This window comes from Nelumbo lutea, chromosome 8 (assembly GCF_056320005.1).
Source record: "Nelumbo lutea isolate HS-2025 chromosome 8, American lotus-T2T, whole genome shotgun sequence".
NCBI lineage: Eukaryota > Viridiplantae > Streptophyta > Magnoliopsida > Proteales > Nelumbonaceae > Nelumbo > Nelumbo lutea.
In genome coordinates this window covers 4,193,714-4,216,803 of record NC_142691.1, presented here as the reverse complement: position 1 = coordinate 4,216,803, position 23,090 = coordinate 4,193,714, and the positions used below count along the sequence as shown (strand labels likewise).

General features: G+C 35.9%; 2 protein-coding genes and 1 long non-coding RNA gene across 5 annotated transcripts; 1 reads left to right on the top strand and 2 right to left on the bottom strand.

The window, feature by feature from the left end:
- Positions 1–241: 241 nt before the first annotated feature.
- Positions 242–5,161, top strand: LOC148842270 (protein phosphatase 2C 50-like). Of its 3 annotated transcripts, none has more exons than XM_088958235.1 (5): positions 242–2,345; positions 2,493–2,855; positions 2,951–3,056; positions 3,373–3,716; positions 4,305–4,667. In XM_088958235.1, the coding sequence occupies exons 1-4, from the start codon at positions 1,440–1,442 to the stop codon at positions 3,705–3,707; spliced, it is 1,710 nt and encodes a 569-aa protein (XP_088814361.1). In that variant the 5' UTR covers positions 242–1,439; the 3' UTR covers positions 3,708–3,716; positions 4,305–4,667. The 3 variants fall into 3 exon arrangements, with proteins under 3 accessions (XP_088814361.1, XP_088814362.1, XP_088814360.1); XM_088958236.1 differs by lacking the exon at positions 4,305–4,667 and adding an exon at positions 4,675–5,161 and having other exon boundaries at positions 263–2,345; XM_088958234.1 differs by lacking the exon at positions 4,305–4,667 and having other exon boundaries at positions 263–2,345; positions 3,373–4,130.
- Positions 5,162–6,090: 929 nt separating this feature from the next.
- LOC148842269 (mitogen-activated protein kinase kinase SIPKK-like) lies at positions 6,091–15,333 on the bottom strand. Its single transcript, XM_088958907.1, has 9 exons — positions 15,066–15,333; positions 14,893–14,977; positions 12,981–13,115; positions 8,646–8,870; positions 8,351–8,533; positions 7,987–8,207; positions 7,522–7,567; positions 7,306–7,406; positions 6,091–6,458 (listed from the first exon to the last, which is right to left on the bottom strand). Coding segments are annotated over exons 1-9 (1,074 nt in total). The 5' UTR covers positions 15,143–15,333; the 3' UTR covers positions 6,091–6,457.
- A 6,894-nt stretch (positions 15,334–22,227) lies between these two features.
- LOC148842268 (uncharacterized) lies at positions 22,228–23,090 on the bottom strand. Its single transcript, XR_016103025.1, has 3 exons — positions 22,843–23,090; positions 22,689–22,762; positions 22,228–22,578 (listed from the first exon to the last, which is right to left on the bottom strand). It is a non-coding gene; the product is annotated as an uncharacterized LOC148842268 (long non-coding RNA).

The following is a 23,090-nucleotide window of genomic DNA, read 5'->3' as shown; positions in this document are numbered from 1 at the left end:
AGCATAAAATTGTCGTTTTATTTTTAGTTCTTTTTAAGCCATTACTCTTTCACTATTCATCTTTAATGGAGGAAAAAAAATAAAATGAAAATATAAATGAAAAAGGGTCGAGAAAACATGTTTGTGATGGCTTCAAGGTTTTTTTATTCTCCCTCAGAAACAGTCAAAGACATTTAAGGGTAGTTTTGTAAATAAAGCCTCTATTTTCTTATTTACTTTATCTGATTTATTATTGAGCATTGGATGGATGGAGAGAGAGAGAGAGAGAGGGGGGGTGGATGGATGGAAAACTGGAAATGCCTTTAAATTTAATATGCCCTTTGATTCGACACCTGTCTCTCTTTCTATTTCTCCATCTTGATTGGTTTCTTCTTTTTATTTTGCTTCTTCCTTTATAACACTCTTTCTCTACTACTCCCTTCCGCTGTTGATCTTGCTAAACCTTCATGGCCGAAAGGAACATAAAATAAAAAGAAGGAAAGTAGCACTGATCATATGTGCTTCTCATTCAGATGGTAAGAAGTTCACATCTGTTATTTTTTATTCTTAAGCGTTTTTTTCATTGTTATCAGTATTAGTTCTATTAGGAAGCTAGAAAGATTCCTGCGAAGTACTCAAGAAGAGAGAGAGAAGAGTATGTAGTGACTTTGTTTTTGTTCATTCCCTTTTTCTTGCTTCTTTTTCTGGTTAATTGGAAGTGGTTTTGGTGAAAAAGAGAGGAGAAGAGATCCAAATTTCAAGAGGTTGAGATGGGTTACCTCAGATCCAGGGAAGCCAGGTGTTATGCGAAAAGGGCTTCTTCTTTTTAGAGTCTTCCTGTGATTCTTGGGAGTTCGCCTTTCCTGGGTTCTTTCTCATGACCCCTTTTTTTCTGTCTTCTATCTTGTGCTTATAGATAAGGCGTTGAATTTAATCTTGTTTGTATTTTGTTTCTCCGTCTTTTGGTCGAATTTAAGGGTTGGTAGGGATTTGGGGTCTGCTCTTGTTGTTTGTCTTTCACTTTTAGTTGACAGGGTAGTTAGTGAAGATTCCAGGGGGAAGCAAAAGGAAGTTGGTGAAGTCCAGAGGGATCTAACCCATCTATCCAGTGTCTAAATTTCACCAAATGGAAATCTGGATCCGTTGTTTCTCACCAGATCTGACAACCCATTTCCGTTGTACTTCTTAGCTCGTTTGTTGTAGGCGCAATTAGGTTCCTTTTATTTAGTCTTCGGGGGTTGGCGATTTCATCTCCTCTCTCGATTGTTAGAATCAATTTATTTACTGGGTCATTTAGTTAACTAGGCATGGAAGGTTGCTTGTTCAAACCTTTAAGTCTCCTCTGGAGATCGTTGCATGCTGGAGGAGGAGATGGAGTAGTTGGAAAATGACAGGCTATGTGATTTTGGAGGGGTCGAAAGGTTACTATTACTACTACTACTAATCAGATAGGGGAGTTGATGGAGGAGATGTCTCCGGCGGTTGCAGTGCCATTTAGGTTAGGTAATACAATCTGTGATAATTCTGCTATTGCAACCCACATGGAAATTACAAGACTAAAGTTATTAACGGACGCAGCAAGTCTTCTGTCGGATCCTGCTGCCAAGCACTCTTCTGAATCTGTTTGTAGCGGAGATGAAGGTTGCAATTGTAGTGATCAACGTACTGAAGTTGGTATTGCAACCATATCAGCACCTCAGCAGAACGGAAGGGAAGGAGCTACTGCATCGGTTGGGATGGAAATCCCGGATAATGAAAGCAACTGGGTTGGTACTGATGCTACAATTCATGATATCGAGGAAGATGATTCTCTTTCTGTGGGGGGCGACCAAGTATTGGATAGTTCTTGTTCTCTTTCTGTGGCTAGTGATACCAGTAGTCTATGTGGCGATGAAACATTGTCTTTTGATACAGCTTGTGAGTTAAGCACACCAAGTTCTGTGGTTGTTGAGAAGAACATCGAAAATGCTCATGTTATTTCCAAGTCCGCCACTTTGGAGGATTTAAATACTGACCAGGAGCCCATGGGTGAAATTCTTTCTGTGCCAGCAGGCTTTGAGGTTGAGATTCGAGAAGGGTTTGATCGAAAGGCATCGGCTATGGTTCTTCAGTTGCCTCCAGAGAAAGGGATCTGCAGAACAGGAATGCGCAGTGTTTATGAATTGAGTTGTATACCTCTTTGGGGTAGTACATCTATCTGTGGAAGAAGACCAGAGATGGAAGATGCTGTTGCTACTGTACCTTGGTTTCTGAAAATTCCTATTAAAATGCTGACAGATGACCATGTTGTGGGTGGTATGAACCAAAAGTTGATTCACTCAACTGCTCATTTCTTTGGAGTTTATGATGGCCATGGAGGTTCTCAGGTGCTCTTTTTTCCCTTTGTTACTCTTAAATCCTTCCGTTTTATATGTGCTGATAAAAAAAAAAGAATCCTTTTGTTTTATATGTTTTATGCATTTAGACATGTGCCAATTCACTTTTGTTTCATGGAGTTGCTTCTCTTTAAGCAGGTTGCTAATTACTGTCGTGAACGTATCCATTCGGCTTTGATTGAGGAGATAGAAACCTTGCAAGAAAGTATGGATGGTGGAAGTAATACTGATAATTGGAAACTGCAGTGGGAGAAAGCATTCACCAGTTGCTTTGTAAAAGTTGATGCTGAGGTTGCAGGAAGAGTTGGCAGAGAAGGTGTAGTAGAGGACAAGGATGATACCTCTGAACCTGGTCCTGAACCTATTGCACCAGAAACTGTTGGGTCTACAGCTGTGGTGGCTGTTATTTGCTCGTCACACATCATAGTTGCAAATTGTGGTGATTCAAGAGCAGTCCTTTGTCGCGGCAAAGAGCCTATTCCATTGTCTGTTGATCATAAAGTAAGGCATGAATTTAAATTCTTGTTTATGGAATTCATAAATGAATCTGCCTCTTTATGGAAAACTGGTCCTATTTATTTACTTTATTTTTACAGCCAAATAGAGAAGACGAGTATGCAAGGATTGAAGCAGCTGGAGGCAAGGTCATACAATGGAATGGATATCGTGTATTTGGTGTTCTTGCAATGTCAAGGTCCATTGGTATGTTGGGTCATTGTTATTCTCTTGTCAATTACATAGTTTTAGCACTGCATTTCTGGGCTTGACAGGGCCTATGTCCCAACATGGAAATTGTGGTTTTTGTTAGTTTAATCATAAAAAAATGCAAAATCTTGGTAGGCTTAATTAAATTCATGTTCATGGTCTGCAAAAACCCACCACATACATCTTCCTTTCTTTTCTTCTCAGATGCTACGTTTGTGATTACTTGTGAGTCTTATTAATTCTAGTTGCTCATAAATGTTTACATGATTATATGTTGTGCTTAGCATAGTCACTAACTTGTTCTGGGGTACAGGTGATAGATATTTGAAACCGTGCATCATTCCAGAACCAGAAGTCATGTTTATTCCTCGAGCAAAAGAAGACGAATGTCTGATTCTAGCCAGTGATGGTTTATGGGATGTTATGACAAATGAGGAGGTTTGTGAAGTGGCTCGAAGGCGAATCCTTCTCTGGCACAAAAAGAGTGGTATCACCCTTCCTGCAGAAAGGGGTGATGGAGTTGATCCTGCTGCTCAATCAGCAGCTGATTTCCTCTCGAAGCTTGCTCTTCAGAAAGGTAGCAAGGACAACATTACCGTGGTTGTGGTGGATTTGAAAGCTCAGAGAAAGTTTAAGAGCAAAACCTGATGGTAATTGGTAAGTTCACTGCTAATTTTGTCTTTTGGTCTATAACTGTACGATATAGAACTCCACAAAGTTCATATGGTTACTACCATTGAACATAGCTCTGCCCATCTGTTTTTCATTTGGGCTTAATGGGTGTACAAGAGTAGTTTTTCTATATGTACTATAGGATCTGCACCATATTGGAATCCCTTCTCATTTCATACATCATGCCAAGTTTTGGCCATGTAAATTTGAGCTGCTGTTGTAGGGTAGGATGAGGGGAGAGAGTTTCTTTCCCTTGCACTAAAGCTCTGGTTAATTGTATTCGTTACTGCCTCCGAGTTGAAGGCTCTGTGAGGTATTTCACTTGCATTGTTTTTACAACATGGTGCCTTGTAAAAGAACTAGCAAGATCCAAAGATGGGTTTATGATCATGTTCAAAAGGCTCCTCTTTTTTCAGCTTCTACGATGTTCCCTCATTTCCTGTTCATTGTGCCATTTTGATTGGATCTAACTTCTCTTTCCCAAAAATATTTGTCAATAAGCCTGTTAAATGAGCGTTACTTGTTCCTACTGACCTTGCTACTGCCGTGCTGCTTTCAAAATCCACTTAAAAGAGTTTAGTGGGGACGCATTGCAATCAACAAGAGATTTTGCAACTGAGAATGTGATGAGAGAGAACTCCCAATCAACCAGGAGCAAGACTGCAACTGCAAGAGGTCTTGGAGTAATTGGAGGAATGAAGGGATTAGGAAGGAATGCAATACCAAGTGTAACGACTTTCTTAAACGGCATGGAGATGGTGGTGATATGATATTCGATCAAAACTCTAAAAACGAGTAGAACTGTAATACCAAATACCAATACCCAATGCCACCATTTTTAAATTTTAGTCATCATTGTCTTAATCTTGAAGCAATATATAATTGATATAATAAATAAAACAGAGGCATCTGATCTGAGCCTACGTTACTGCTTTCCTTCCAGGGTTAAAGTTGTTAAAATAATGCTTAGAAATACGAACAAGCTGCCTAGACTCTGGAGATCGAAGAGAAGTGGGTTTTAACTTGGACACATGGCAAAGGGTTTTCAAAAGCATGTGGGGCTTCTTTATGAGTTATGACTTTCATATCATGGACTCTATTCCGTCACGTGATAGGGATTGCTCATCCTAAAGCTAAAACCAAAGGTAGGTTTTAGGCATTCTCCAAGCAACAACGTGGGAGTTAGGAAAGGCGGAATACAAGTAAAATAAAAATAAAAATACAAGCTGTAATCTATGCCTTTTTCTCTCAGAAAAAAAAAAATAAATCATGCCTTTTTTTAGTAATTTTTCCAATCAGAATACAAGTAATGATGAATGAATTTCAATTCGTTTGAAAGGTGAATCCTTTCTTATGTTTTAAGAAAGACGAGATGAGGTTCCTGGACCTTGTTTCCCCTTCTATTGAATATATGAAGTGGAGGTTGGTACTTAATAATGCTATGCATATTTTTGAATCTTTTGACTCATCAAATCATCTTCATACATCTAGGCTGTCTGAAAATGATGCAAATGGAGTGTAAACCCCAGTTTAGGATAAATTTTATTTTGGTTTACTTTTGCATGTATTTGACAATATTATATTTATGCATTGACAAACGACCTTTTGCATGTATTTAGCAACATTACATTTATGCATTGACAAATGATACATTGATAATAAGATGAAAAAGTACACATATATATTGATGCAAAAGTACATCAATAAAAAAAAAAGTAAATTTGCATTCAAAGTGGGATTTTGATAAAAAAGAAAAAGTATATGCTTTATTGAAGTTCATGTTTGCATCCATTACAACATAAATTTGTCTGTACAAAACTAACCCAACTTTATAATTTATATGAACCGTTTTATACTCTACATATTTGCATTCACACTTATTTGTATCGTTTCCAAACACAGCCCTAGAGTTTAGCCTTGTGGGCTTTTAGGTTTGCATATAATTGATGAGTATAAATCTAAAACCAATCCATCTGTTCGGAATTTCATACTAATTTTACAGTGCATTGCAGCGGTGCATTGGGAATCTCCCCATGAGTGACAATATAATGTATGGGATGTTTATTATGATCGTTCAGATCACCTTAAAGTTTAAACACGAGGATGGGGTTTTCTTTCTGCAGATGGACCTTGGCAAAATGCTATTGCTGTCTGTTGCCACATTTTCCACATTTGCAAGATGTCACCTTGATAATTGACGAATGGAGTTATTCCAAATCATGGTTTTAAAAACCGACCCAGAATCAGAACCGTTTTAACCACAGTTCAACCGTCTGATTCGAGCAAACGGCCTGTTCCGGTATCATGTCTTTTGGGCATCACAGGCTTTCCTAAGCGCAGAAATAATTTTGCATCACGGTTGGGTTTATTTGTTTGTCTGCATAATTCAAAGTTCAAACTTCAAATGGCAGCACTCACGTTTTCTCAAACAAGAATTACAGATGATACATTTCTTTCGAGCAAAAATCCTGGATTACCCTGAAAAAAAAAAAAAAAAAACAAAACAAAACAAAACAAAACAAAACAAGAAAAGTAAAATCCCGGGATTCTCAGGGAAGCTGTCTTACTCCAAATTTCAGGCATTGGGTTCCATGAAATATTGCTGATGTTTAAGATCTGGTCCCCCACATCCCTTTTCAATAGCGTAAGAATTTCTTCCTCCTTCCTTCAACTTTTTCCTCGTCTTTGATAAAACGCTGTGATAAGCTCCGTCTCCGAATCTGATATCTGAGGAAAGATACCGTATGTCAACCACAAGTACAGAAAGCATTTCGGTTATGGGTACATTAATTCATATTCACTTGACATTGTTATAGTTTGAAACTTTGAATAATATGGCATCATAAACATCATCTTATCCTGTGTGAAAGATTTTTTGTAAGGAACAGCAAGCTGAAGTCATGAAGAAAATAAAGATTTTCAGAAGCCAATAATGAAGTGGTCACCAAAGAGCATGTCAATCTATTTAGTCATCGACTGCTTATGGGATGAAGAAAATATTTGGCAAAAACACCTAAATTGAGAGCTACCTAATGACATCTTAATGTAAAGGTGCTGGTGCAAATATATTTCATTAGATGAAAATGGGTTTATAGTAAAAATCATAAAACAGCCTTTTAGTGTGTTTTAACTGTGAATGTATATGGAAGTTAAGAACGAAAAAAGTTGTCATGTCCTAGGGGGCATGCAACATGTTGGCAAATGTTGGACAAGGATTCCAGCTTATCTTTTTCTTTTATCTTTTAGGAAATGGGGATGGTCTTTATTATTTTGGTCCTAATGTGCAAATCCAGTGCCCTAATGACTGATTCAGTCCATCAATGTATCAGGGTGGTTTATGTTTGAAAATTTTTGGGTCATTTGAACTATCAGAAGAACAATGACAGGAAACAAGCTTAAAGTTTCCACGGGATTTTAAGGATTTATTCATGCATCATGTTCCAGCTTAGGTAATGCAGTAGCAGCAGTAGACTTCAAAAGCTACTCCATGCTTAGCAGTAGCACCAGCAATTATAGGTAGATATCATAAAGTGGACATTTATGACAGAAATAAAACACAGTATGTGGGAAATACCAGATGGAAACATCAATTGTAGCGAGTGGAGATGCAACATCTCTGAAGTAAGATGCAAGGTCAACACCTGAGTCTTCATGGCTAGTGATGAAAGGATGTTTCTGGTTTGCACATCAACAAAAACATTATCAGTCAAGAAGGTTTACATGAAACAATTTCTTTTCTCCTCAAATATCCCATTTGGAATGAGGTAGAATGTGCTAGAGTTTTACATACCATAAGTTCCTGTGCTGACTGTCTATTTTGGGGGTCTTTCTGTACACTGAAATAGAAAATAGAATCTCCATGTTACTGATGAACAATCCTTCAGTTATGGAAGATGTTAAGTGCATTGATTCATCAAAAAAAAAAAGGTGTTAAGTGCATTGAGAACCGTCAAAACTGAATCCAATAAAATGTGTGGTAGGTGGGGAGGACAGATCAGGGGCAACAAAATCTTAGAAATGGAAAATTTGGCTTAATGAACAAAGATGCATATACCCAGATTATGGGAAGTTGAATTCTGCAACTGTTCAATGTTGAATAAAAAAGAGAATGTATGGTATATTTCATTGTTAAAAAAAATACTGTCATGTTTCATTGTTAAAAGAATATAGAATAAAACTAAGTTCGAGAAAAAAAAAACATGTCAATTAAGGTGTACGCAATAATTTGAACATATTTCATCCTGTTTCCATGTACCATGCTGAAATAAATGAGCAGAACTCTGGAGAAAATTGATCTGCAGGCACGCAGGGTGGTGGCCCATCAACAATTGCTTCCATAAGCTCATAAAAATTGGTCCACCCTTCTTGTTCTGGTGGGGAATATGGAAATTTTCCAGTTGCACACTCTAGTAGGACTACTCCCAAGCTCCAAATATCACTCTTGTAGCCATAGTCGTTTCCAAGTATTCTCTCCGGCTGTGGAAGAAAAAGTCCACATAAGTGGCCTTTACTCATGGAATTCAAGCTGTGCTTATACACAAACATATCTAGGAACACATAGAAATATACAATAAAAGAAGAATGAAATAATTGTTGCCCACAAATATTAGTATACTCACAGACATGTAGTTGTAAGTACCAACAAAAGTGTTTGCTTGGCCATAGGTGCTTGTCAGTGTAGCACTCACACCAAAGTCAGTTATCTTGACTTCTCCTCTATGATTTATTAATAAATTAGAAGGCTTTAAGTCCCTGTGAATTATGTGCTTGTCATGATGAAGGTACAACAAACCATTGAGCACCTGCATTCATGAAGCAACAGTTGGAAGAAACAAACTATATAGATCCACAAGGCAAAGGAAGAAACAAACCATATAGGTCCACAGGCCAAAGGAAGAAACAAAGAACGCCCACCTGCTTGCAGATAGCAGAAAGATATGGCTCTGGAATTGTTTTTACTTTCTTTAGAAAATCTGCCAGAGAACCACCATCCATGTACTCGAAGACTATTGATATGGCACCATTATCATAGAAAGATTGGTAACAGACAACCACGTATGGGCATTGTGCTGACTGATTAATTTTAAGCTCCTGTGCAATCTGTTTGCGAATAACCTCTTGGATGTTCATTTGGATAACCTGGACCAGATTAAGTTCTACTTAGAGATCTTTGACACCCAAAAAAATTGAATCAATTTGATACCCAGAATATGAGACGCATGCTGTTGTCATAGCCTGTTGAAACTATTATTTACTCCATTATACTAAGAAAATGTATTGTAATAAATGGTTAGATTTTTTTAGGTAAATGAGGGAAATGGTTGGATCATTTTGTTAGGGCTTTTCTTCCTTTTTTTCCCTTCTAAGATCAGGATAAGTTGTTGATAGGACCCACTACCAGTTTAGTCCCTTGTCCTATATAGGTGCACCTCGTGTAGACTGTACAACCAGGATAATAGCACCAGAAGCAGATTCTAGGTGATCAATACAGAACATTAAAAAATTCAAAAATAAGTCAGGACTTTACAGTTAAGACATGATAGTGTGATGCCTTTCCAGTGATCTAGCTCTTTTTCTTTTTTGCATTGTATAAAGGATAGGCATGGAAAAAAGTGTACAAATAGTAGTTGAAGTTTGAAAACAAAGATATATGATACATACAATTGTGTCAAAGAATGTTGTCAAGAGTCCATAATGGAATAGAAAACAAAATTTGGGCACCATTACGTGGTATGGAGACCTATAATTTCCTTTTAGTGCATTTGGGAAAAGTAGCTTCAGAAATGAAGATGGAATAGCAATAAAGGCTCTTTTTCTATCTTTAGAATGTAATTTTTCCTCCCTCAGTGAACTAAGTCATCTGTCAGGTTCTAGGCAAATTCATTCCTAGGACAGAACAGTCTTCAGTGAGGAACAACAACCAGAAAAGTTGGAACCCCTTCAGAGAAATATTCTACAAGACACTGCAATTTTGGATTGGCAAAGAAAAAAACGGTATTGAAAACACTCCTGCTCACAACTATTTATAGATACTGGAGTCACTTTAAAAGGCACTTGTACAGTCATGAGTTTAATTGAAATTACCATTTATTGCTTTACAGTTATTGACTCTCAGAAGATTTAAAATGCAGCTATTGATAGCACCTGATCACTCTTAACCTTTGATTTTAAATAGAAGAAAAGAAAATTTTCAGTCTAGAAACCAAGTTTGTGGCATGCATCCCCATGCAGGCCATGCAAGTGCAAGCAAAGCGTGCCTCTAAAGCACCAAAAGGCACCACATATGTGTTGTGCAGCAATAGGCTCATGCAGTGTAAATTGCCTGACCGTTATTGATTCTTAGAAGATTGAAACTGTAACCATCTGTTCCACCCAATCACTCTTAACCATTGATTTTAAGCAGTAAAAAAAGAATAATTATTAGTCCAGAAACTAAGTTTGTGGCGTGTCCCTGTGAAAAACACAGAAGTGTGAGGAAAATGTGCCTCTAGAGCATTGTTTTAAGAACCAACCAACATGGAAACAGAACAGCTTTTCCCTCTGTCCAGGTCAAACAGTTTAATCCATAGATAATTGGCATACATTAGATTGGTATCTATTTTATATACAGTTCTAATGGTCCCAGATTAGGGAGGACAAAAAAAATTATCTCTACTATACATAAAAAATGTACACCTAACCAAAGTAAACATGTAGATCTGGTCAGTGGAAGGAGAGAAGAAGGGTTAAGGTGGCCTACCTACCAGTGGATGTGCAAACCCTCTTTTTTTCTCCTTTCATAGTCTCCCTCTCTACTATGAACAACCAGCGTCTACACAACCAACAACCTACAATCCCCCTTTTTTCTCTTTCTTTTCCAATCTTCATGCTATTTCCATTTTCCATTCAGCTTCTTTGGAACCAGTATCTTCCATTCCCCCTCTTTGTTTGTGTTTTACAGCCACCAATCAACAATTATATTTTTTTTTTACTCCCCATTGCCTTTACCCTCTACCCATTCTATTAGTTTGTGCAAGCCTCAAAAGTTCTAGTTTTTTCTTTGATTTTTAAACTTCAAATTAAAAAATGGATTGAACCATCGATGCGTTGAACAATTCAACTGTTTGATCGACAGATCAACAGGTTGTTGACCAAGTCCACAGTTTTTAAGGACATTACAGGTTTAAGGTTGAACAGACCTAGCCTGCCTTCCAAGTGTCAGGTTGGCGGTCCAATGGTCCAGGTCAACTATGGGTTAAGAACATTGCTCTAAAGCACCACAATGCACTGAACCCATATACTCTCCATTATATGCTATTAAAAGGTGTATGCAAGTTTCTATAAACAAACCCAAAAGAAAGCCAGCAATTTTTCCACGTTGGACTTAAAAGAAAGAAGAAAAGTAAGGTATTTTGTTGGAAATTCAAAAACCCAGAAAGTCATTTTATAAACATGATAAAACAAGAAAGAGGAATAAAACTAGAAGCCTAGATGTGTAATTAATCAATCAAAACCCATGAAACTTGATACCAAATAAGATTGTCTAAAAATAATGCCAACTGTAAGCGTCCAGATTCAAATTTATGAGTATTAAAATTTACAATGATCTAGATCTGAAGGTAGCCACTTTGTGCAAAAAATATGCTAAAGACTAGGGGTGCTCACGGTTCGGTTAATCGAACTGGTACTACCAATTTTTGCAATTCCCTGAACCAAAACCAAACCAGTACTGCTGGTTAACCGGTTGACTAGTTTCAGTTTTTGACCAGTTTGGTTCTTTGGTTTCTCGGTTTTTTATATTTATAACATATATTACAAATAAATATATAAATAATATATTGTAAATATGTATAATATATTATTAACAGATAATTATATTTATAATGCATATATATTGTATATAATGTATAGATAATATGTGACATATATTAAATATATATACTGGTTGGTTTGGTTTACCGCATTTTTTCAGTTTGGTTTTCTTGGTTTGGTTTGGTTTTTTCGGTTTTAATGAGCACCCCTACTAAAGGCTAGGTCTATCCAGTCCACCCTTCCCAAGACCCCCTATAGCTAGGACCAAGATAGGATCCAAGTCTGATACATATTAAAATCAATATCCAAAAATATGAAAAATATTCAGCACAGACTCCAAGATGTAAATCTATAAAGGTTCAACATGAAGATAAATGCCAATACTTGAAGCTTTCTTTATAGCAATACCCTGTGTTTGACAATTGGGTCCAAGATAGGATCCAAGTCTGGTACATATTAAAATCAATATCCAAAAATATGAAAAATATTCAGCACAGACTCCAAGATGTAAATCTATAAAGGTTCAACATGAAGATAAATGCCAATACTTGAAGCTTTCTTTATAGCAATACCCTGAGTACGACAACTGGTTCTCTGTATCCAGCCTCAAGCTTAACTGATCTAGATCTAATGTTTTCAAGATGGATTAACAACTTAGATGTCCTTTTTTATTAAAAAGAACATTTTTGCGTCAGCTCAATTAAAAAAAATATGGACTGATCTATAATTAGTTCTGACTCCATGATCCAACATTGTAAACTATCTTGGTAGTAGTATATGAAACTTGGGCTACACAGAATAGCAGGACATGTACAACCTCCATCTCATCCAAGTTGTCTAGACTAAATTTCAGCACAACTTATCAAACTTCAACCATGAAAAAAAAAAAAAACTAGTTCATTCCAATGCTTTACTTATTGTTCCAATCCTTGCCATGCTCTTCATCATTCATTGTTGATCTGTCTCAATCCCAAGAGCATTCATTTGCATCTTATCTTTCTTGATACCTCTTTCTAAACCCATTCTATCTCCAGCACTTTTGTTATACATTCAGGTTAAAGAGGGGCACTCTTGATTCATGTGGAGAAACCATATAGAGTTTATATAGATGTTCTGCCCTATCGCGGTTCAGAAAAGGATACAGGGCCATATGAAATGTCTGATTTGGCAATTGGACCCAATTCAATCAGCTCTTTATAAGAAAAAAGTAGGGAAAGGCAATCTCCTCTGTTAGGAGGCCGGGAGTAGAAGTGTAGAACCAATTGAAGCAGTAATCTAGAAGGAAAACAAGTTCAGAAAGAAGGCATACTCTTAAGATTCATAAAATACCTTAAGCATTAAAAGTCCCAGAAAAGGTTTGGAACTACAGTTTTTTAAATGCTGCGGTGACTTATGCTATTGAAAGAAGAAGTGGCAGTGATTTTCAGTAGGAAGATTGCTATTAAACTCATAAAGTACCTTCAGAGCAAAAAACTGGCGAGTCCATTTGTGTTGCACCAGTTGCACAATTCCACCATTACCCTTTCCAATTACTTTAATTGTGTCTATGTCAGCTAAGCTCAACTGGTTGTCTGATGGATTTATAATAGATTGCTGCATACAAAGTGATAAGACAAAAATAGAGAAGTTAAAATTTATTAAAGTAGACTATAGAATTAGGCAGGAAAGACATTGTGGCATGAATTATCACAATGTATGCACCAGGAGTAACACAACACATCATCATCGTCGTCGTCATCTAAGCTTTGTCCCAACTATATGAGGTTGGCTACATAAATCCTGTTTGCATTCAATTCTGTTAAGTGCCATATCCAGCAGCAGAATGAATGGTCAGATAAGGCTGTGTTTGGCATGCTTTCAGAGAATTAATTCTAATGAATTTTGTGATTTCATGATTCTAAGAATCACTTGTAAGTTTGGATTTATGAAAATTATTGGAACTAATTCTTTTTCTAGGCTCAAAACCCATTCTAAGAATTGATTCTTTTTGCTCAAATTTTATTCTAGAAATAGTGATTCATTGGTGTAGAATTTTAACCAAGCATAGCCTAAACGAATATATATAACAAAGTAAAAGCATTATTAATGACAATGATGATAAAGAAAGGGGAGGACATGAGACCTGACCCTCAAAACTATAAAAGGAGCAAAACTCTACACACAGACATATAACCCAGGAACATTTATACATTCTGAATGTCTTTCTATAAATGTTATCTAAATCCTTTGTCTTTTATTAAAGCCGGAAAATTTTGGCTTATTTGGGTGCACCCTACAGGCTTACATTAATGCCATCTTTCTGACAAAATAATGTAAATGTGTATGACAAGATCACAAGAATTGAATGGAGAGATTAGCCTAAATAACTATAGTACTTGTCTATGCATGCTAAGCAAAAGTTTGATTTGTGAATGTAGAACTCCATTTGATCTGGTCTTGCTTGTTAGCATTGATGGAGGATCTTGTTAGCAGCAAAAAAGCTGTGTGACCAATTGATGGTGGAGTTTGCAACTAGTTGCATATTCAACTTTGCATCCATAATAGGCTTCCCTAATTATTCTCATCTTTAATTGAAAAAAAATAAAAAATAAAAAGGAAATCCTTGTTATGGTAATGCATCCATCTTACCAAGAATGTAACACAGACTTGAAGTCAGGGGTTAAGAGCAGATCAATGCAAATTTCTACTTTAGTAAATACACGATTTCAAGGTGATCCCAACAGGAACTTCGATATTGTTAGAACTACTTGAATTTATCTGAGACCTTGACCTCAGATTCTGTTAAGGAGGCAAGGAGTGTTGACTACTACAATCCCAATCTCAAGTTTGATAGGGGCGATGTTAGCATGGTTATTGACACTCTGATATTCCAGTACATTACACTCTCTTCGCTCTCAATCTCAACGGAATTTTGTGGGGCAATTTTGCGAAAAAAATAACCAACGGAAACTAAGGCTGTGTTCTATCAGGGAACATTTCTGGTGTTCCGCTCCAGTGAACACAAAACGTTCCTCGGTAGCATTACCAAAGGACGCCTGAGCTTCCACGAGTTCTTGGCATACAGCACTAGATCTAAGAGGGTGTAAAGTAATTTCTCCGTCCACTCTGAAACACAAAGGAAGCATGAAGGACCCCATTAACGAACTATAAGTTTCCAAACGTTGAGACTCGAAAAGATGTAGCAATTTGAGACCCACAAGAAGAAGAAAAAAAGCTGTATTTCTAGAGCTACAGTATCGGTGAATTCAAAACAATTGCAGGTATAACCATAAAATCATAGGAAAGAAAATGAAGGAACAGGATCAAACAAAAAGGGGAAAAAAGAAAAGAGAAAAAAGCTTCTTGAATGTCGGGTAATATGTATGTGTACCTGATCATCTTCGTTTTTTGGGACGACTCGAACTCCATCCTTGTTAACAAACAGATCGCCGTCCTTAAAGGTACCGCTCTGCGTGCTGGCAAGAACACGAAATTCTAAATCAATAAAAAGTAAAACAAAGAAGTGAAGAGAAGTTAATCAGAGAGTGAGAAAAAGAGATTTACAGGAACTTAGCGATGGAAGTCTCATCTGGAGGAGGAAGAGAGAGCTTGAGCTTAGTGTTCAAGCCACCCTTCTTCATGGCTCCTTTGCCTTTCCCTCAAAGTCGTTGCAAGTCTTTGCCAATAACAGAAAATTTCAGGTTTTATACAATTTATATTCTTTTAACTTGACACAGTAATATTTTATTCCTACAATTAAAAGAGAGGAGAAGAACTAAAAGTTTTGTCTTGATAGTTGAGAGAGATCAGTCAGTGATGGTGGCCGGAGACTAAAAGTTTTATAATCCTACAGTTTTAATAAATATCGCAGGGAGGGAGAAAACCAGAGCCGCTGGATTGGAATTTAGATACGACAAAAAGCAGGTATCTTATTTGCCAAAAAATTTGGTCATCCGGATCGGGTGTCCTAAAGTCACTACAATCGCTATCAACTCCGTCCCAACAAGTCATTACAATCGTACATTGGGAACATCTCCCTGTTAATGACAAGTGAGATGTTCCCCATGTGCGACTGCAGTGATTTGTAGGGAGCGTTCTATTGGTAGAAGATCCCTTATCCGTCCTTTTATCGTTTATCTTGCTCGTCAACGTTCCGAAAACCAAACCGGACACGGAATTGCGTTTTAATGTCCGGACCGTCCGGTGGTTTTGAGGCTTTGGCGCTTCGACCGACAATTTTTATATCGTCAACTTTTATTTTACCTAACATTTTAATTTCCCAAAAATTATTATTTTTCAATGTTTAGTTGCATGTTTAAAATTTGATTTTTTTTTCTTTGAAAATGGACATTAATTATGAGAAAAGGACACTTTTTCTAATTTTTCATAAAGCGATTTTCCAAATAGTGATTGGTCGTATACTCGTATCTTATGTTCATAATTTCATATATTTTGTTGTTCAATATCATGTTTAAGGAAATCAATCTCCTTCCTTTATTTTGTGGAAGATGAGTCAGAAAAAAAAATATATAGAAGGGGGGGGGGACACAATGCGAACTTCAAGCATGTATGAGTACATATTTATACTAAGTTGAATGAGTCATATTAAGGTCATATTTGGCAGTACTTATTTTAGTAAGGGTTTATTTTTTAAGTTCAAATTTTTAGCTTTTTTTAAGTGCTTATAAAATAAGTATTTATTCAATTTTTTTCTTCCAAAATTATTTCTAGTTGAATTTTAAAGTACCACTTATAAAATTATCCTTATTTGAATTTCATAAAAAGTATTCTTAAAGCATTTTTAAGAAAGTATTTTTATGAAAGCACTTCTATAAAAACACTTTTATGAAAGTATTTTCACAAAAGCATTTTTATGAAAGCACTTTTTACGAAAATACTTTTGTGAAATTACTTTTGTAAAAGCACTTTTACAAAAGTGCTTTCGTAAGAGTATTTGTTTTCGTAAAAGTATTTTCATAAAAGTGTTTTTATAAAAATATTTTCATAAAAGTGTTTTTATAAAAGTAATTTAATAAAAATGCTTTCAAAGGTTTTATTTTGAAAATTTGAAAGAAAATAAAGGACAAATGCTTATTGGAGAAAATACTACCAAACACCCAATATAAAATAAGTGCTTGTTTTAAAAAAAATAAGGACTTAAAAAAGTTGGGTGTCAAATACAAATAAGTGCTTATTCAAATAAGCACTTATTGTTAACTTAAACACTCCCAAACCTGCCTAAATCAAATAGGGATGTATCCATATTTGGTCCAATTATAAATGGACCAAATTCGACTGAATTTGAATAACCCTTAATAGGACCAAATTCAGACAATTGGATAATGTTCGAATTGAAATAGTAAGGAATGATTAAAATACTGTGATAATTTAATAATGGATATGACTATCAAGAAAGTGAAATAGTGAAACAGATTTTTTTTTTTATAGAATGGAACAGTGGTATAATTTAAGTAGCCGTCCCATATAGTTAGGACAAGGATGAAAAATAATGATGATTCTCGTTTATTTTTCATATATACAGCCTTGATTTTTGGGGGTTTTATTGTAATGAAGGAGGTTCAGCTTGAAAGGAATACAAATACAAATATGTACAATATAAATACATACAAAATATAAAATTTTATACTCTATATATTTATATTTGTATCCCTTCCAAACTGAGCTGGAGACATCATTGCACACCATAGATCCGGAATATTATGAACAGAAACAGGGCCCACCTGTGCCGACAGTTACTTTAATTGACACAATGTTGCAGGTCCATGCTGGTGTACAGTGCGTTTGGCTTAGTAATGCTAAAGCCTAAGGCTGTTTTTGGTTACAGTGCAATTTTATTTGCACTAGCACAAATGCATAGAATGCAAATTCTGGTTAGTTTTGTTTTGTGTTTTATTTTATTCTGCTTCAGGTCTTATTTTATTTTAATTGAAATGCAATAATACAAAATGAGATAAATTTGAAATAAAAGTAAATTATAATTTTGTATTACCATGGTTTTGCATCAATACAAATAAACTCACATTGCAACCAAACACAGCTTAAAGCACAGTGTGAATCGGTTTTTCTTTTCCTGCTATTATTTTTCCCGTTTGTGAAGTAATGACGTTAATGGTGGTTAAACCAACATCTATATCTATATTATAAAAGTGAATGTTTGCTCTGAAATTTATGAAGATCATAAAAGTCAAGTCAAAGTGTTTTAACTTACTAAATAAGTTAATGAGGTTTTACTCTGAATAGGTGAAATGGGATCTTTCTTTGTTCACACTTAAGAATTAGGAATACTCCTTTTCCCTCCAATCAGATTCAATAAACCACCAGAATTAAACAAAACCTCAACTCTTCCTAAATAAGTTCTGTAAATAAATCCCGAACAAGAGAGTAGTTAAAAGGAGTCTAAATGCTATAAAGAGATTTCAAAACATATGAAACCAGGTATATAACAAGAAAAGAGTCTCGTTCACACTACCCCATTGCATAGCTCCATGAGAAAAGCAAAAAGAAAAAGCTATCGGGTACAATTAAAAAAAAAAAGGAGAAAAAGATATCTCTCTCTATATATACATCCACCTAATTCTTGTTGAAGCCGATTTATTTTTATAAAGGTAACAAAAGATGATGGGCCTGGGCCGGCCCCAATGGCTTGACTAGTCTAGAAAAAATGAGAGAGAGAGAGAGAGAGGAATAAATCGGTAATATAATATTATAGGGACTGGGACCGTTAGATGGAATGATGTAGCCCACCAGAGTAAAGCAGATATCATAATCAGACAGCTCAATGGCTTTACAACGTCCCCATCTCCTAGTCAAAGCACGAGCAGAACAATGTATCTATCTTTGATTCCAAATTCCAATTCAGCTTTGCCCAGGCACAATTATTGGAAAGCCCGGCACCTCTACATGTCATCTTGACGTCCTGATGACCCACCACCACCGGCCCGCTTGCCTGTAAGATAATAATAATAATAATAATAATAATAAACTGCCTTTTCTGAAATGGCCATCGGGGCTGGACTCTGGAGTTGGGTCGGGTGGGATCTCTTCCCAACAAAAACTGGGCTGGGTCCTGAGAAGCCAGTCAGTTCAGGTTCAGACCACGGTGCTCTTACTTTAGACTTGGGCTAATGAGTAACAAGTCATTAAGGCCTTGTTCGTTTATAAATTGGGTCATTTACCTTTATTCAGGTAAATGCTTTCTGGTCCAAATAAATTTATTTATCCATGTTATTTTGATTTCTAAATAAATAATATAATAATTATTATTATTTTATCTATAAGAACTAATATTAAAATAGACAAATTTATTTTATTATGTTTTACAACTTTTTCCCCAAGTGAAAAAATAATTACCCACCAGAGAAATGAATAGTTTTTAATGAGGCCCAGTACTTATTAATCGATGAAAAAATGATACCCATTAACCAACTTTTCTCCCTTTGGATACAGTTTGATAGGAGTACAAATACAATGTATGTATTTGCATTGTAAATATTCGTATTCATGCTCTTACCAAACTAAGCCTTAATTAGGGATAATCCAACGAGAATACTCTCGGGCAATAGAGGTATGAGATCATTGAGCTGAGTGATTTCACTTTCTGGAACTGGAATTTGCGCCTCAAAAGTCAAAACAGAAGTCCACATCATGCGCCCGCACATACTCGTAAGGGACGAAGGTGGGAAGGTAATTATTCCAGTTTAGAGATTTATCTTGGTGGAAAGTGAGGTAAGACTTAATAAGAACATAGATAAGGAAGGGCCAAGAAAATAATTTTGGCTTACGTATATTGATATTGCGTCCCCAAATCCCAACCAGTATAGTATACTCAACTCCGGATGTGGGCTAATCAACGAGACTATTGTGTTTACCAAGCCCACTTGATTTTGAGACATGAGCATTGAGCAATCAAAGTATACTCAGCTCAAGGCAACAAGGCCCCACTCTCCCAACCTAAATAGTCCAATTAGTCAAACCTATTCTTCCTTGGTTGGGGACTTCTGTTCTGATTTCTGAACCTTACCCATCAAAGAAGAAAAATAAATCTCTGGTTGGGGACAGAGTAGGGGTGAACCTGGACATACCCACAGAAGGCCTGCACCTGCAGTTACGGGCTTGGTCCAGCGTCTCCATTGTGGGAAGGATCAACATTTCCAAGAGATTTAGGCATTTACACCTAGTGCTTTGATTTTACAATCTAGCTTAACATTTCCAAGGATCAACTCCATGATCCTATTTCATGTTATCAGAAAATCAGTATAGCTTAAAATTTCAGAATCTAGTGCTTTGATTTTCATTTCCATTTTCTTCCCCAGCAGTGCCATGCCAACCAAAGAAGGCCTTCTAAAAGTGAACCCAAAGAAACCAAACATAAGAAGGGCTTAAACAAGGTGAGGATTACCTTAAAACAAAGATCATATAGCACAACAGAACATGTGCTATAGAGAGGTTACAGCAACCAATCTAGACAATATTATCATTATATTAAGCTATCTGCATAATTAACCATGTTTATCATGAGATGAGACCATGAGGCAGGGAGAAGTACTGCTAGGCTGTGAAAAACAAGTACCAAATTACCTGCAAAATAGAAAAAGGCCTATTTTTTGGCTTATGTCCCATGTATTTGGGGTGTCCATAAAAAACCGAAAAATAAAAAAACTAAACCGAACCGTGAAAACCAACCGGAAAATGCGGTTAACTGAATCAATCGGTTCAGTTTTGGTTTGGTATTTTTTAAAAACCGAAGGACCGATTCGGTTTTCAGTTAACCTAGAAAAAAAAACAGTGGTTAACCGAGCCAAGTGGTATATATATTTATAAGTATATTTTATATATTTTTTTAATATGTCACATATTTTCTATATATTATATAAATATATATGCACTATATATAAATATATACATATTTATATTTATAATATAACATTATACATATATATATAATATAAATTATAAATATAAAAAACCAAACCAAACCAGTCAAAAACCAAAACCGGTGGACTGGTTAACCGGTGGTACCAGTTCGGTTTCAATTTGGAGAAATCGAAAAACTAGTAGGACTGGTTCGGTTTCAAAAATTTGTCTATGGTTCAGTTAAATGAACCGTGGGCGCCCCTACCATGTACACCTGCCACATTTTTCCATCTAGATGTGTTGCTATACACAATAGAAGATTCAAATGTGGAGAAAAAGGACAATGAATCTCCATGTTAAATTTTCCCAATCTCGACCGGGAATTCCACTGTTTGTAGCTCTTGAAGGAGGAAAAAAGGGGGAAGGGAAGACGAATCAAAATTCCATATGTTGGTTAGAAGACTACATAAGAGTAAACACCAATCAAAGAATTCATAGAAGCACATCAACAATGCATACAAAAGGTATAAACCTAAAAAGTATATAATACAATGTAACAAAAGCAACAAAATGCAGAATATCTGACACAATGATCCCAGAAAACTTGGGACAAAATACTACCATTGGCTCATACATAGTTCAGGTCATTTAAGAATGCAAGATAACAAGAATATACTATAACAAGCCAATCTGCATCAACGGCACTCTGTGTGCTTGAACACCCACCAAGAAAGCCTAGTAAATTGTCAAAGGGGAAATATCCTAGCCACTAAACATCTTTGTATTGATACAGTCATCATAAACACATGCTACAATGCACACAAATAGATAGTTACATACATCTTTTAATTGAAACAAGATTTAATTTGGATGACTAAATCATTCTAGGCAAAATCTTGTAAACTGCTAATTATGTTGGTGCATGTGCAGAACAGCCTAATCCACATATCATCTGATAACTAAATGCCTTAATAATCTTTACAAACAACCAAAAGAAAAGGCTGAAGTACATGTACAGATCAATAAATTGATTTGGAAGAAACTTCTGTTCAGATAAAGTCATACAGATGTATGATGCCCATTAAATCTTCATAAAATCTGCCATGGATGTAGACCTTATGGCTATCTCGCTTCCAAGTGTCATTTTGTTTTCCTCCCATCATATAAGTAATATATTCATTGTAAGCTAGGACACAGGACTACGTTTTTTTCCTATTTCAGACAATGCAGTGGAATGGCAAAATAGGATTCATGTAGCTGGCCTTATATAGTTGGGAACTTGGGATAAAGCTTTGTTGAGTTGAATTAAGTTGAGACTTTATTTTATTGAACTTTTGGATGCCATTTTCATTATTGCTTTTATTCTCCTTGGTTAAATATGAATTCTATGAATTATGAGATTGTCCAAAATAATACAACTTGGCATTCAATTTATATAGGCATGAAACCACTTTCAAGCTCTGGACTAGTTTCCTTGCTACTTCACTCCAATTTAGGTTCTGAATTTTGTTTCCTAATTTAGCAACTAGTTAGGCATAACATGGTTCTTTGTAGTAGACTAAGCCTTGATAAAACTATAGTAAATACCTAGACCAAAAATGTCAAAAGGAACTTGAGTTGCAACATTCAACATCTCAAATTTTGTTGCTTCTATGACAGCAACACCTCTAAAGGGATATGATATCTACAACTATGCTGAGATCACACAGTAAGCGTCAAAAAGTCATCATTACGAGTACACCCCTTCAAAAATTTCATTTCTTACAAGTGTTCCCTGGACAATTTCTGCTCAATAACCAGATGATCCCAATTGAAGAGGTCTGATTCAACATTCAATCATGTTGAAGGAGAATTTAGACAGCAGAAGTGGAACTCCAGAAATTATTGGATAATATGCCTACAAAATAGTATGAACGCATCAATGGCCTAATTACACATATAAATCCATTAGATGCTTGAATAGTATAATTTCTAGTAAGCAATTTCATGTTCCTGTACAATGAACTTCCTACTCTCTGGCAACCTTACAAGAAAGGTTTTTACGCATTCCCATAAAATAACCAGGGATTTGTACAACACCATGAATTTGAAGATTATAACTTGTAAGAGGCAAGAACCTTGCGCTTTTTCACATTTGGTGGAAAAATTGAGTAGAGAAAATTTCGAAGTCAGGCCTCCACCACACTCCAAGGCATTTTTCTACCTGAAGATCAAGAATAAAAATAACTTATTTGGGCAACGAAGGTAACTTATATATCTTGCAATGGGAATATCCAACACAATACACAAATTTAACAGAAGATGTCATTTAACCTTCCAATCAGTCCTGATGCCATCTTCATTAACAGAGAGATTGCTCGAAAATTTTTGCTTCAGTCCATCAGTATCTACAAAACAATTCCTCAAAAGCTCAGCAGACTACTTAAGTAATCGTTAAGTACATGCATATCCAAGAAATCAAATATACCCTTTTTTTTCCGAAATTCCTAGGTATCAAGCATGTGCATCCTAAACAAAAAGGCCCTATAAAGTTACTAGAGCAGTAGCACCTGGCTAAAGCTGCATAAGTACCAAAACAGTGTACTACTTAATGGATTAGCCTGAAACCCAGAGAAGTTATTAGCTCCAAAGTCAGAAAATATGTTGCCAACAACAGTAGCACCTAATAATTATGTTACCAATAGAAAATATAGATGTCATCATGGAAGCATACCC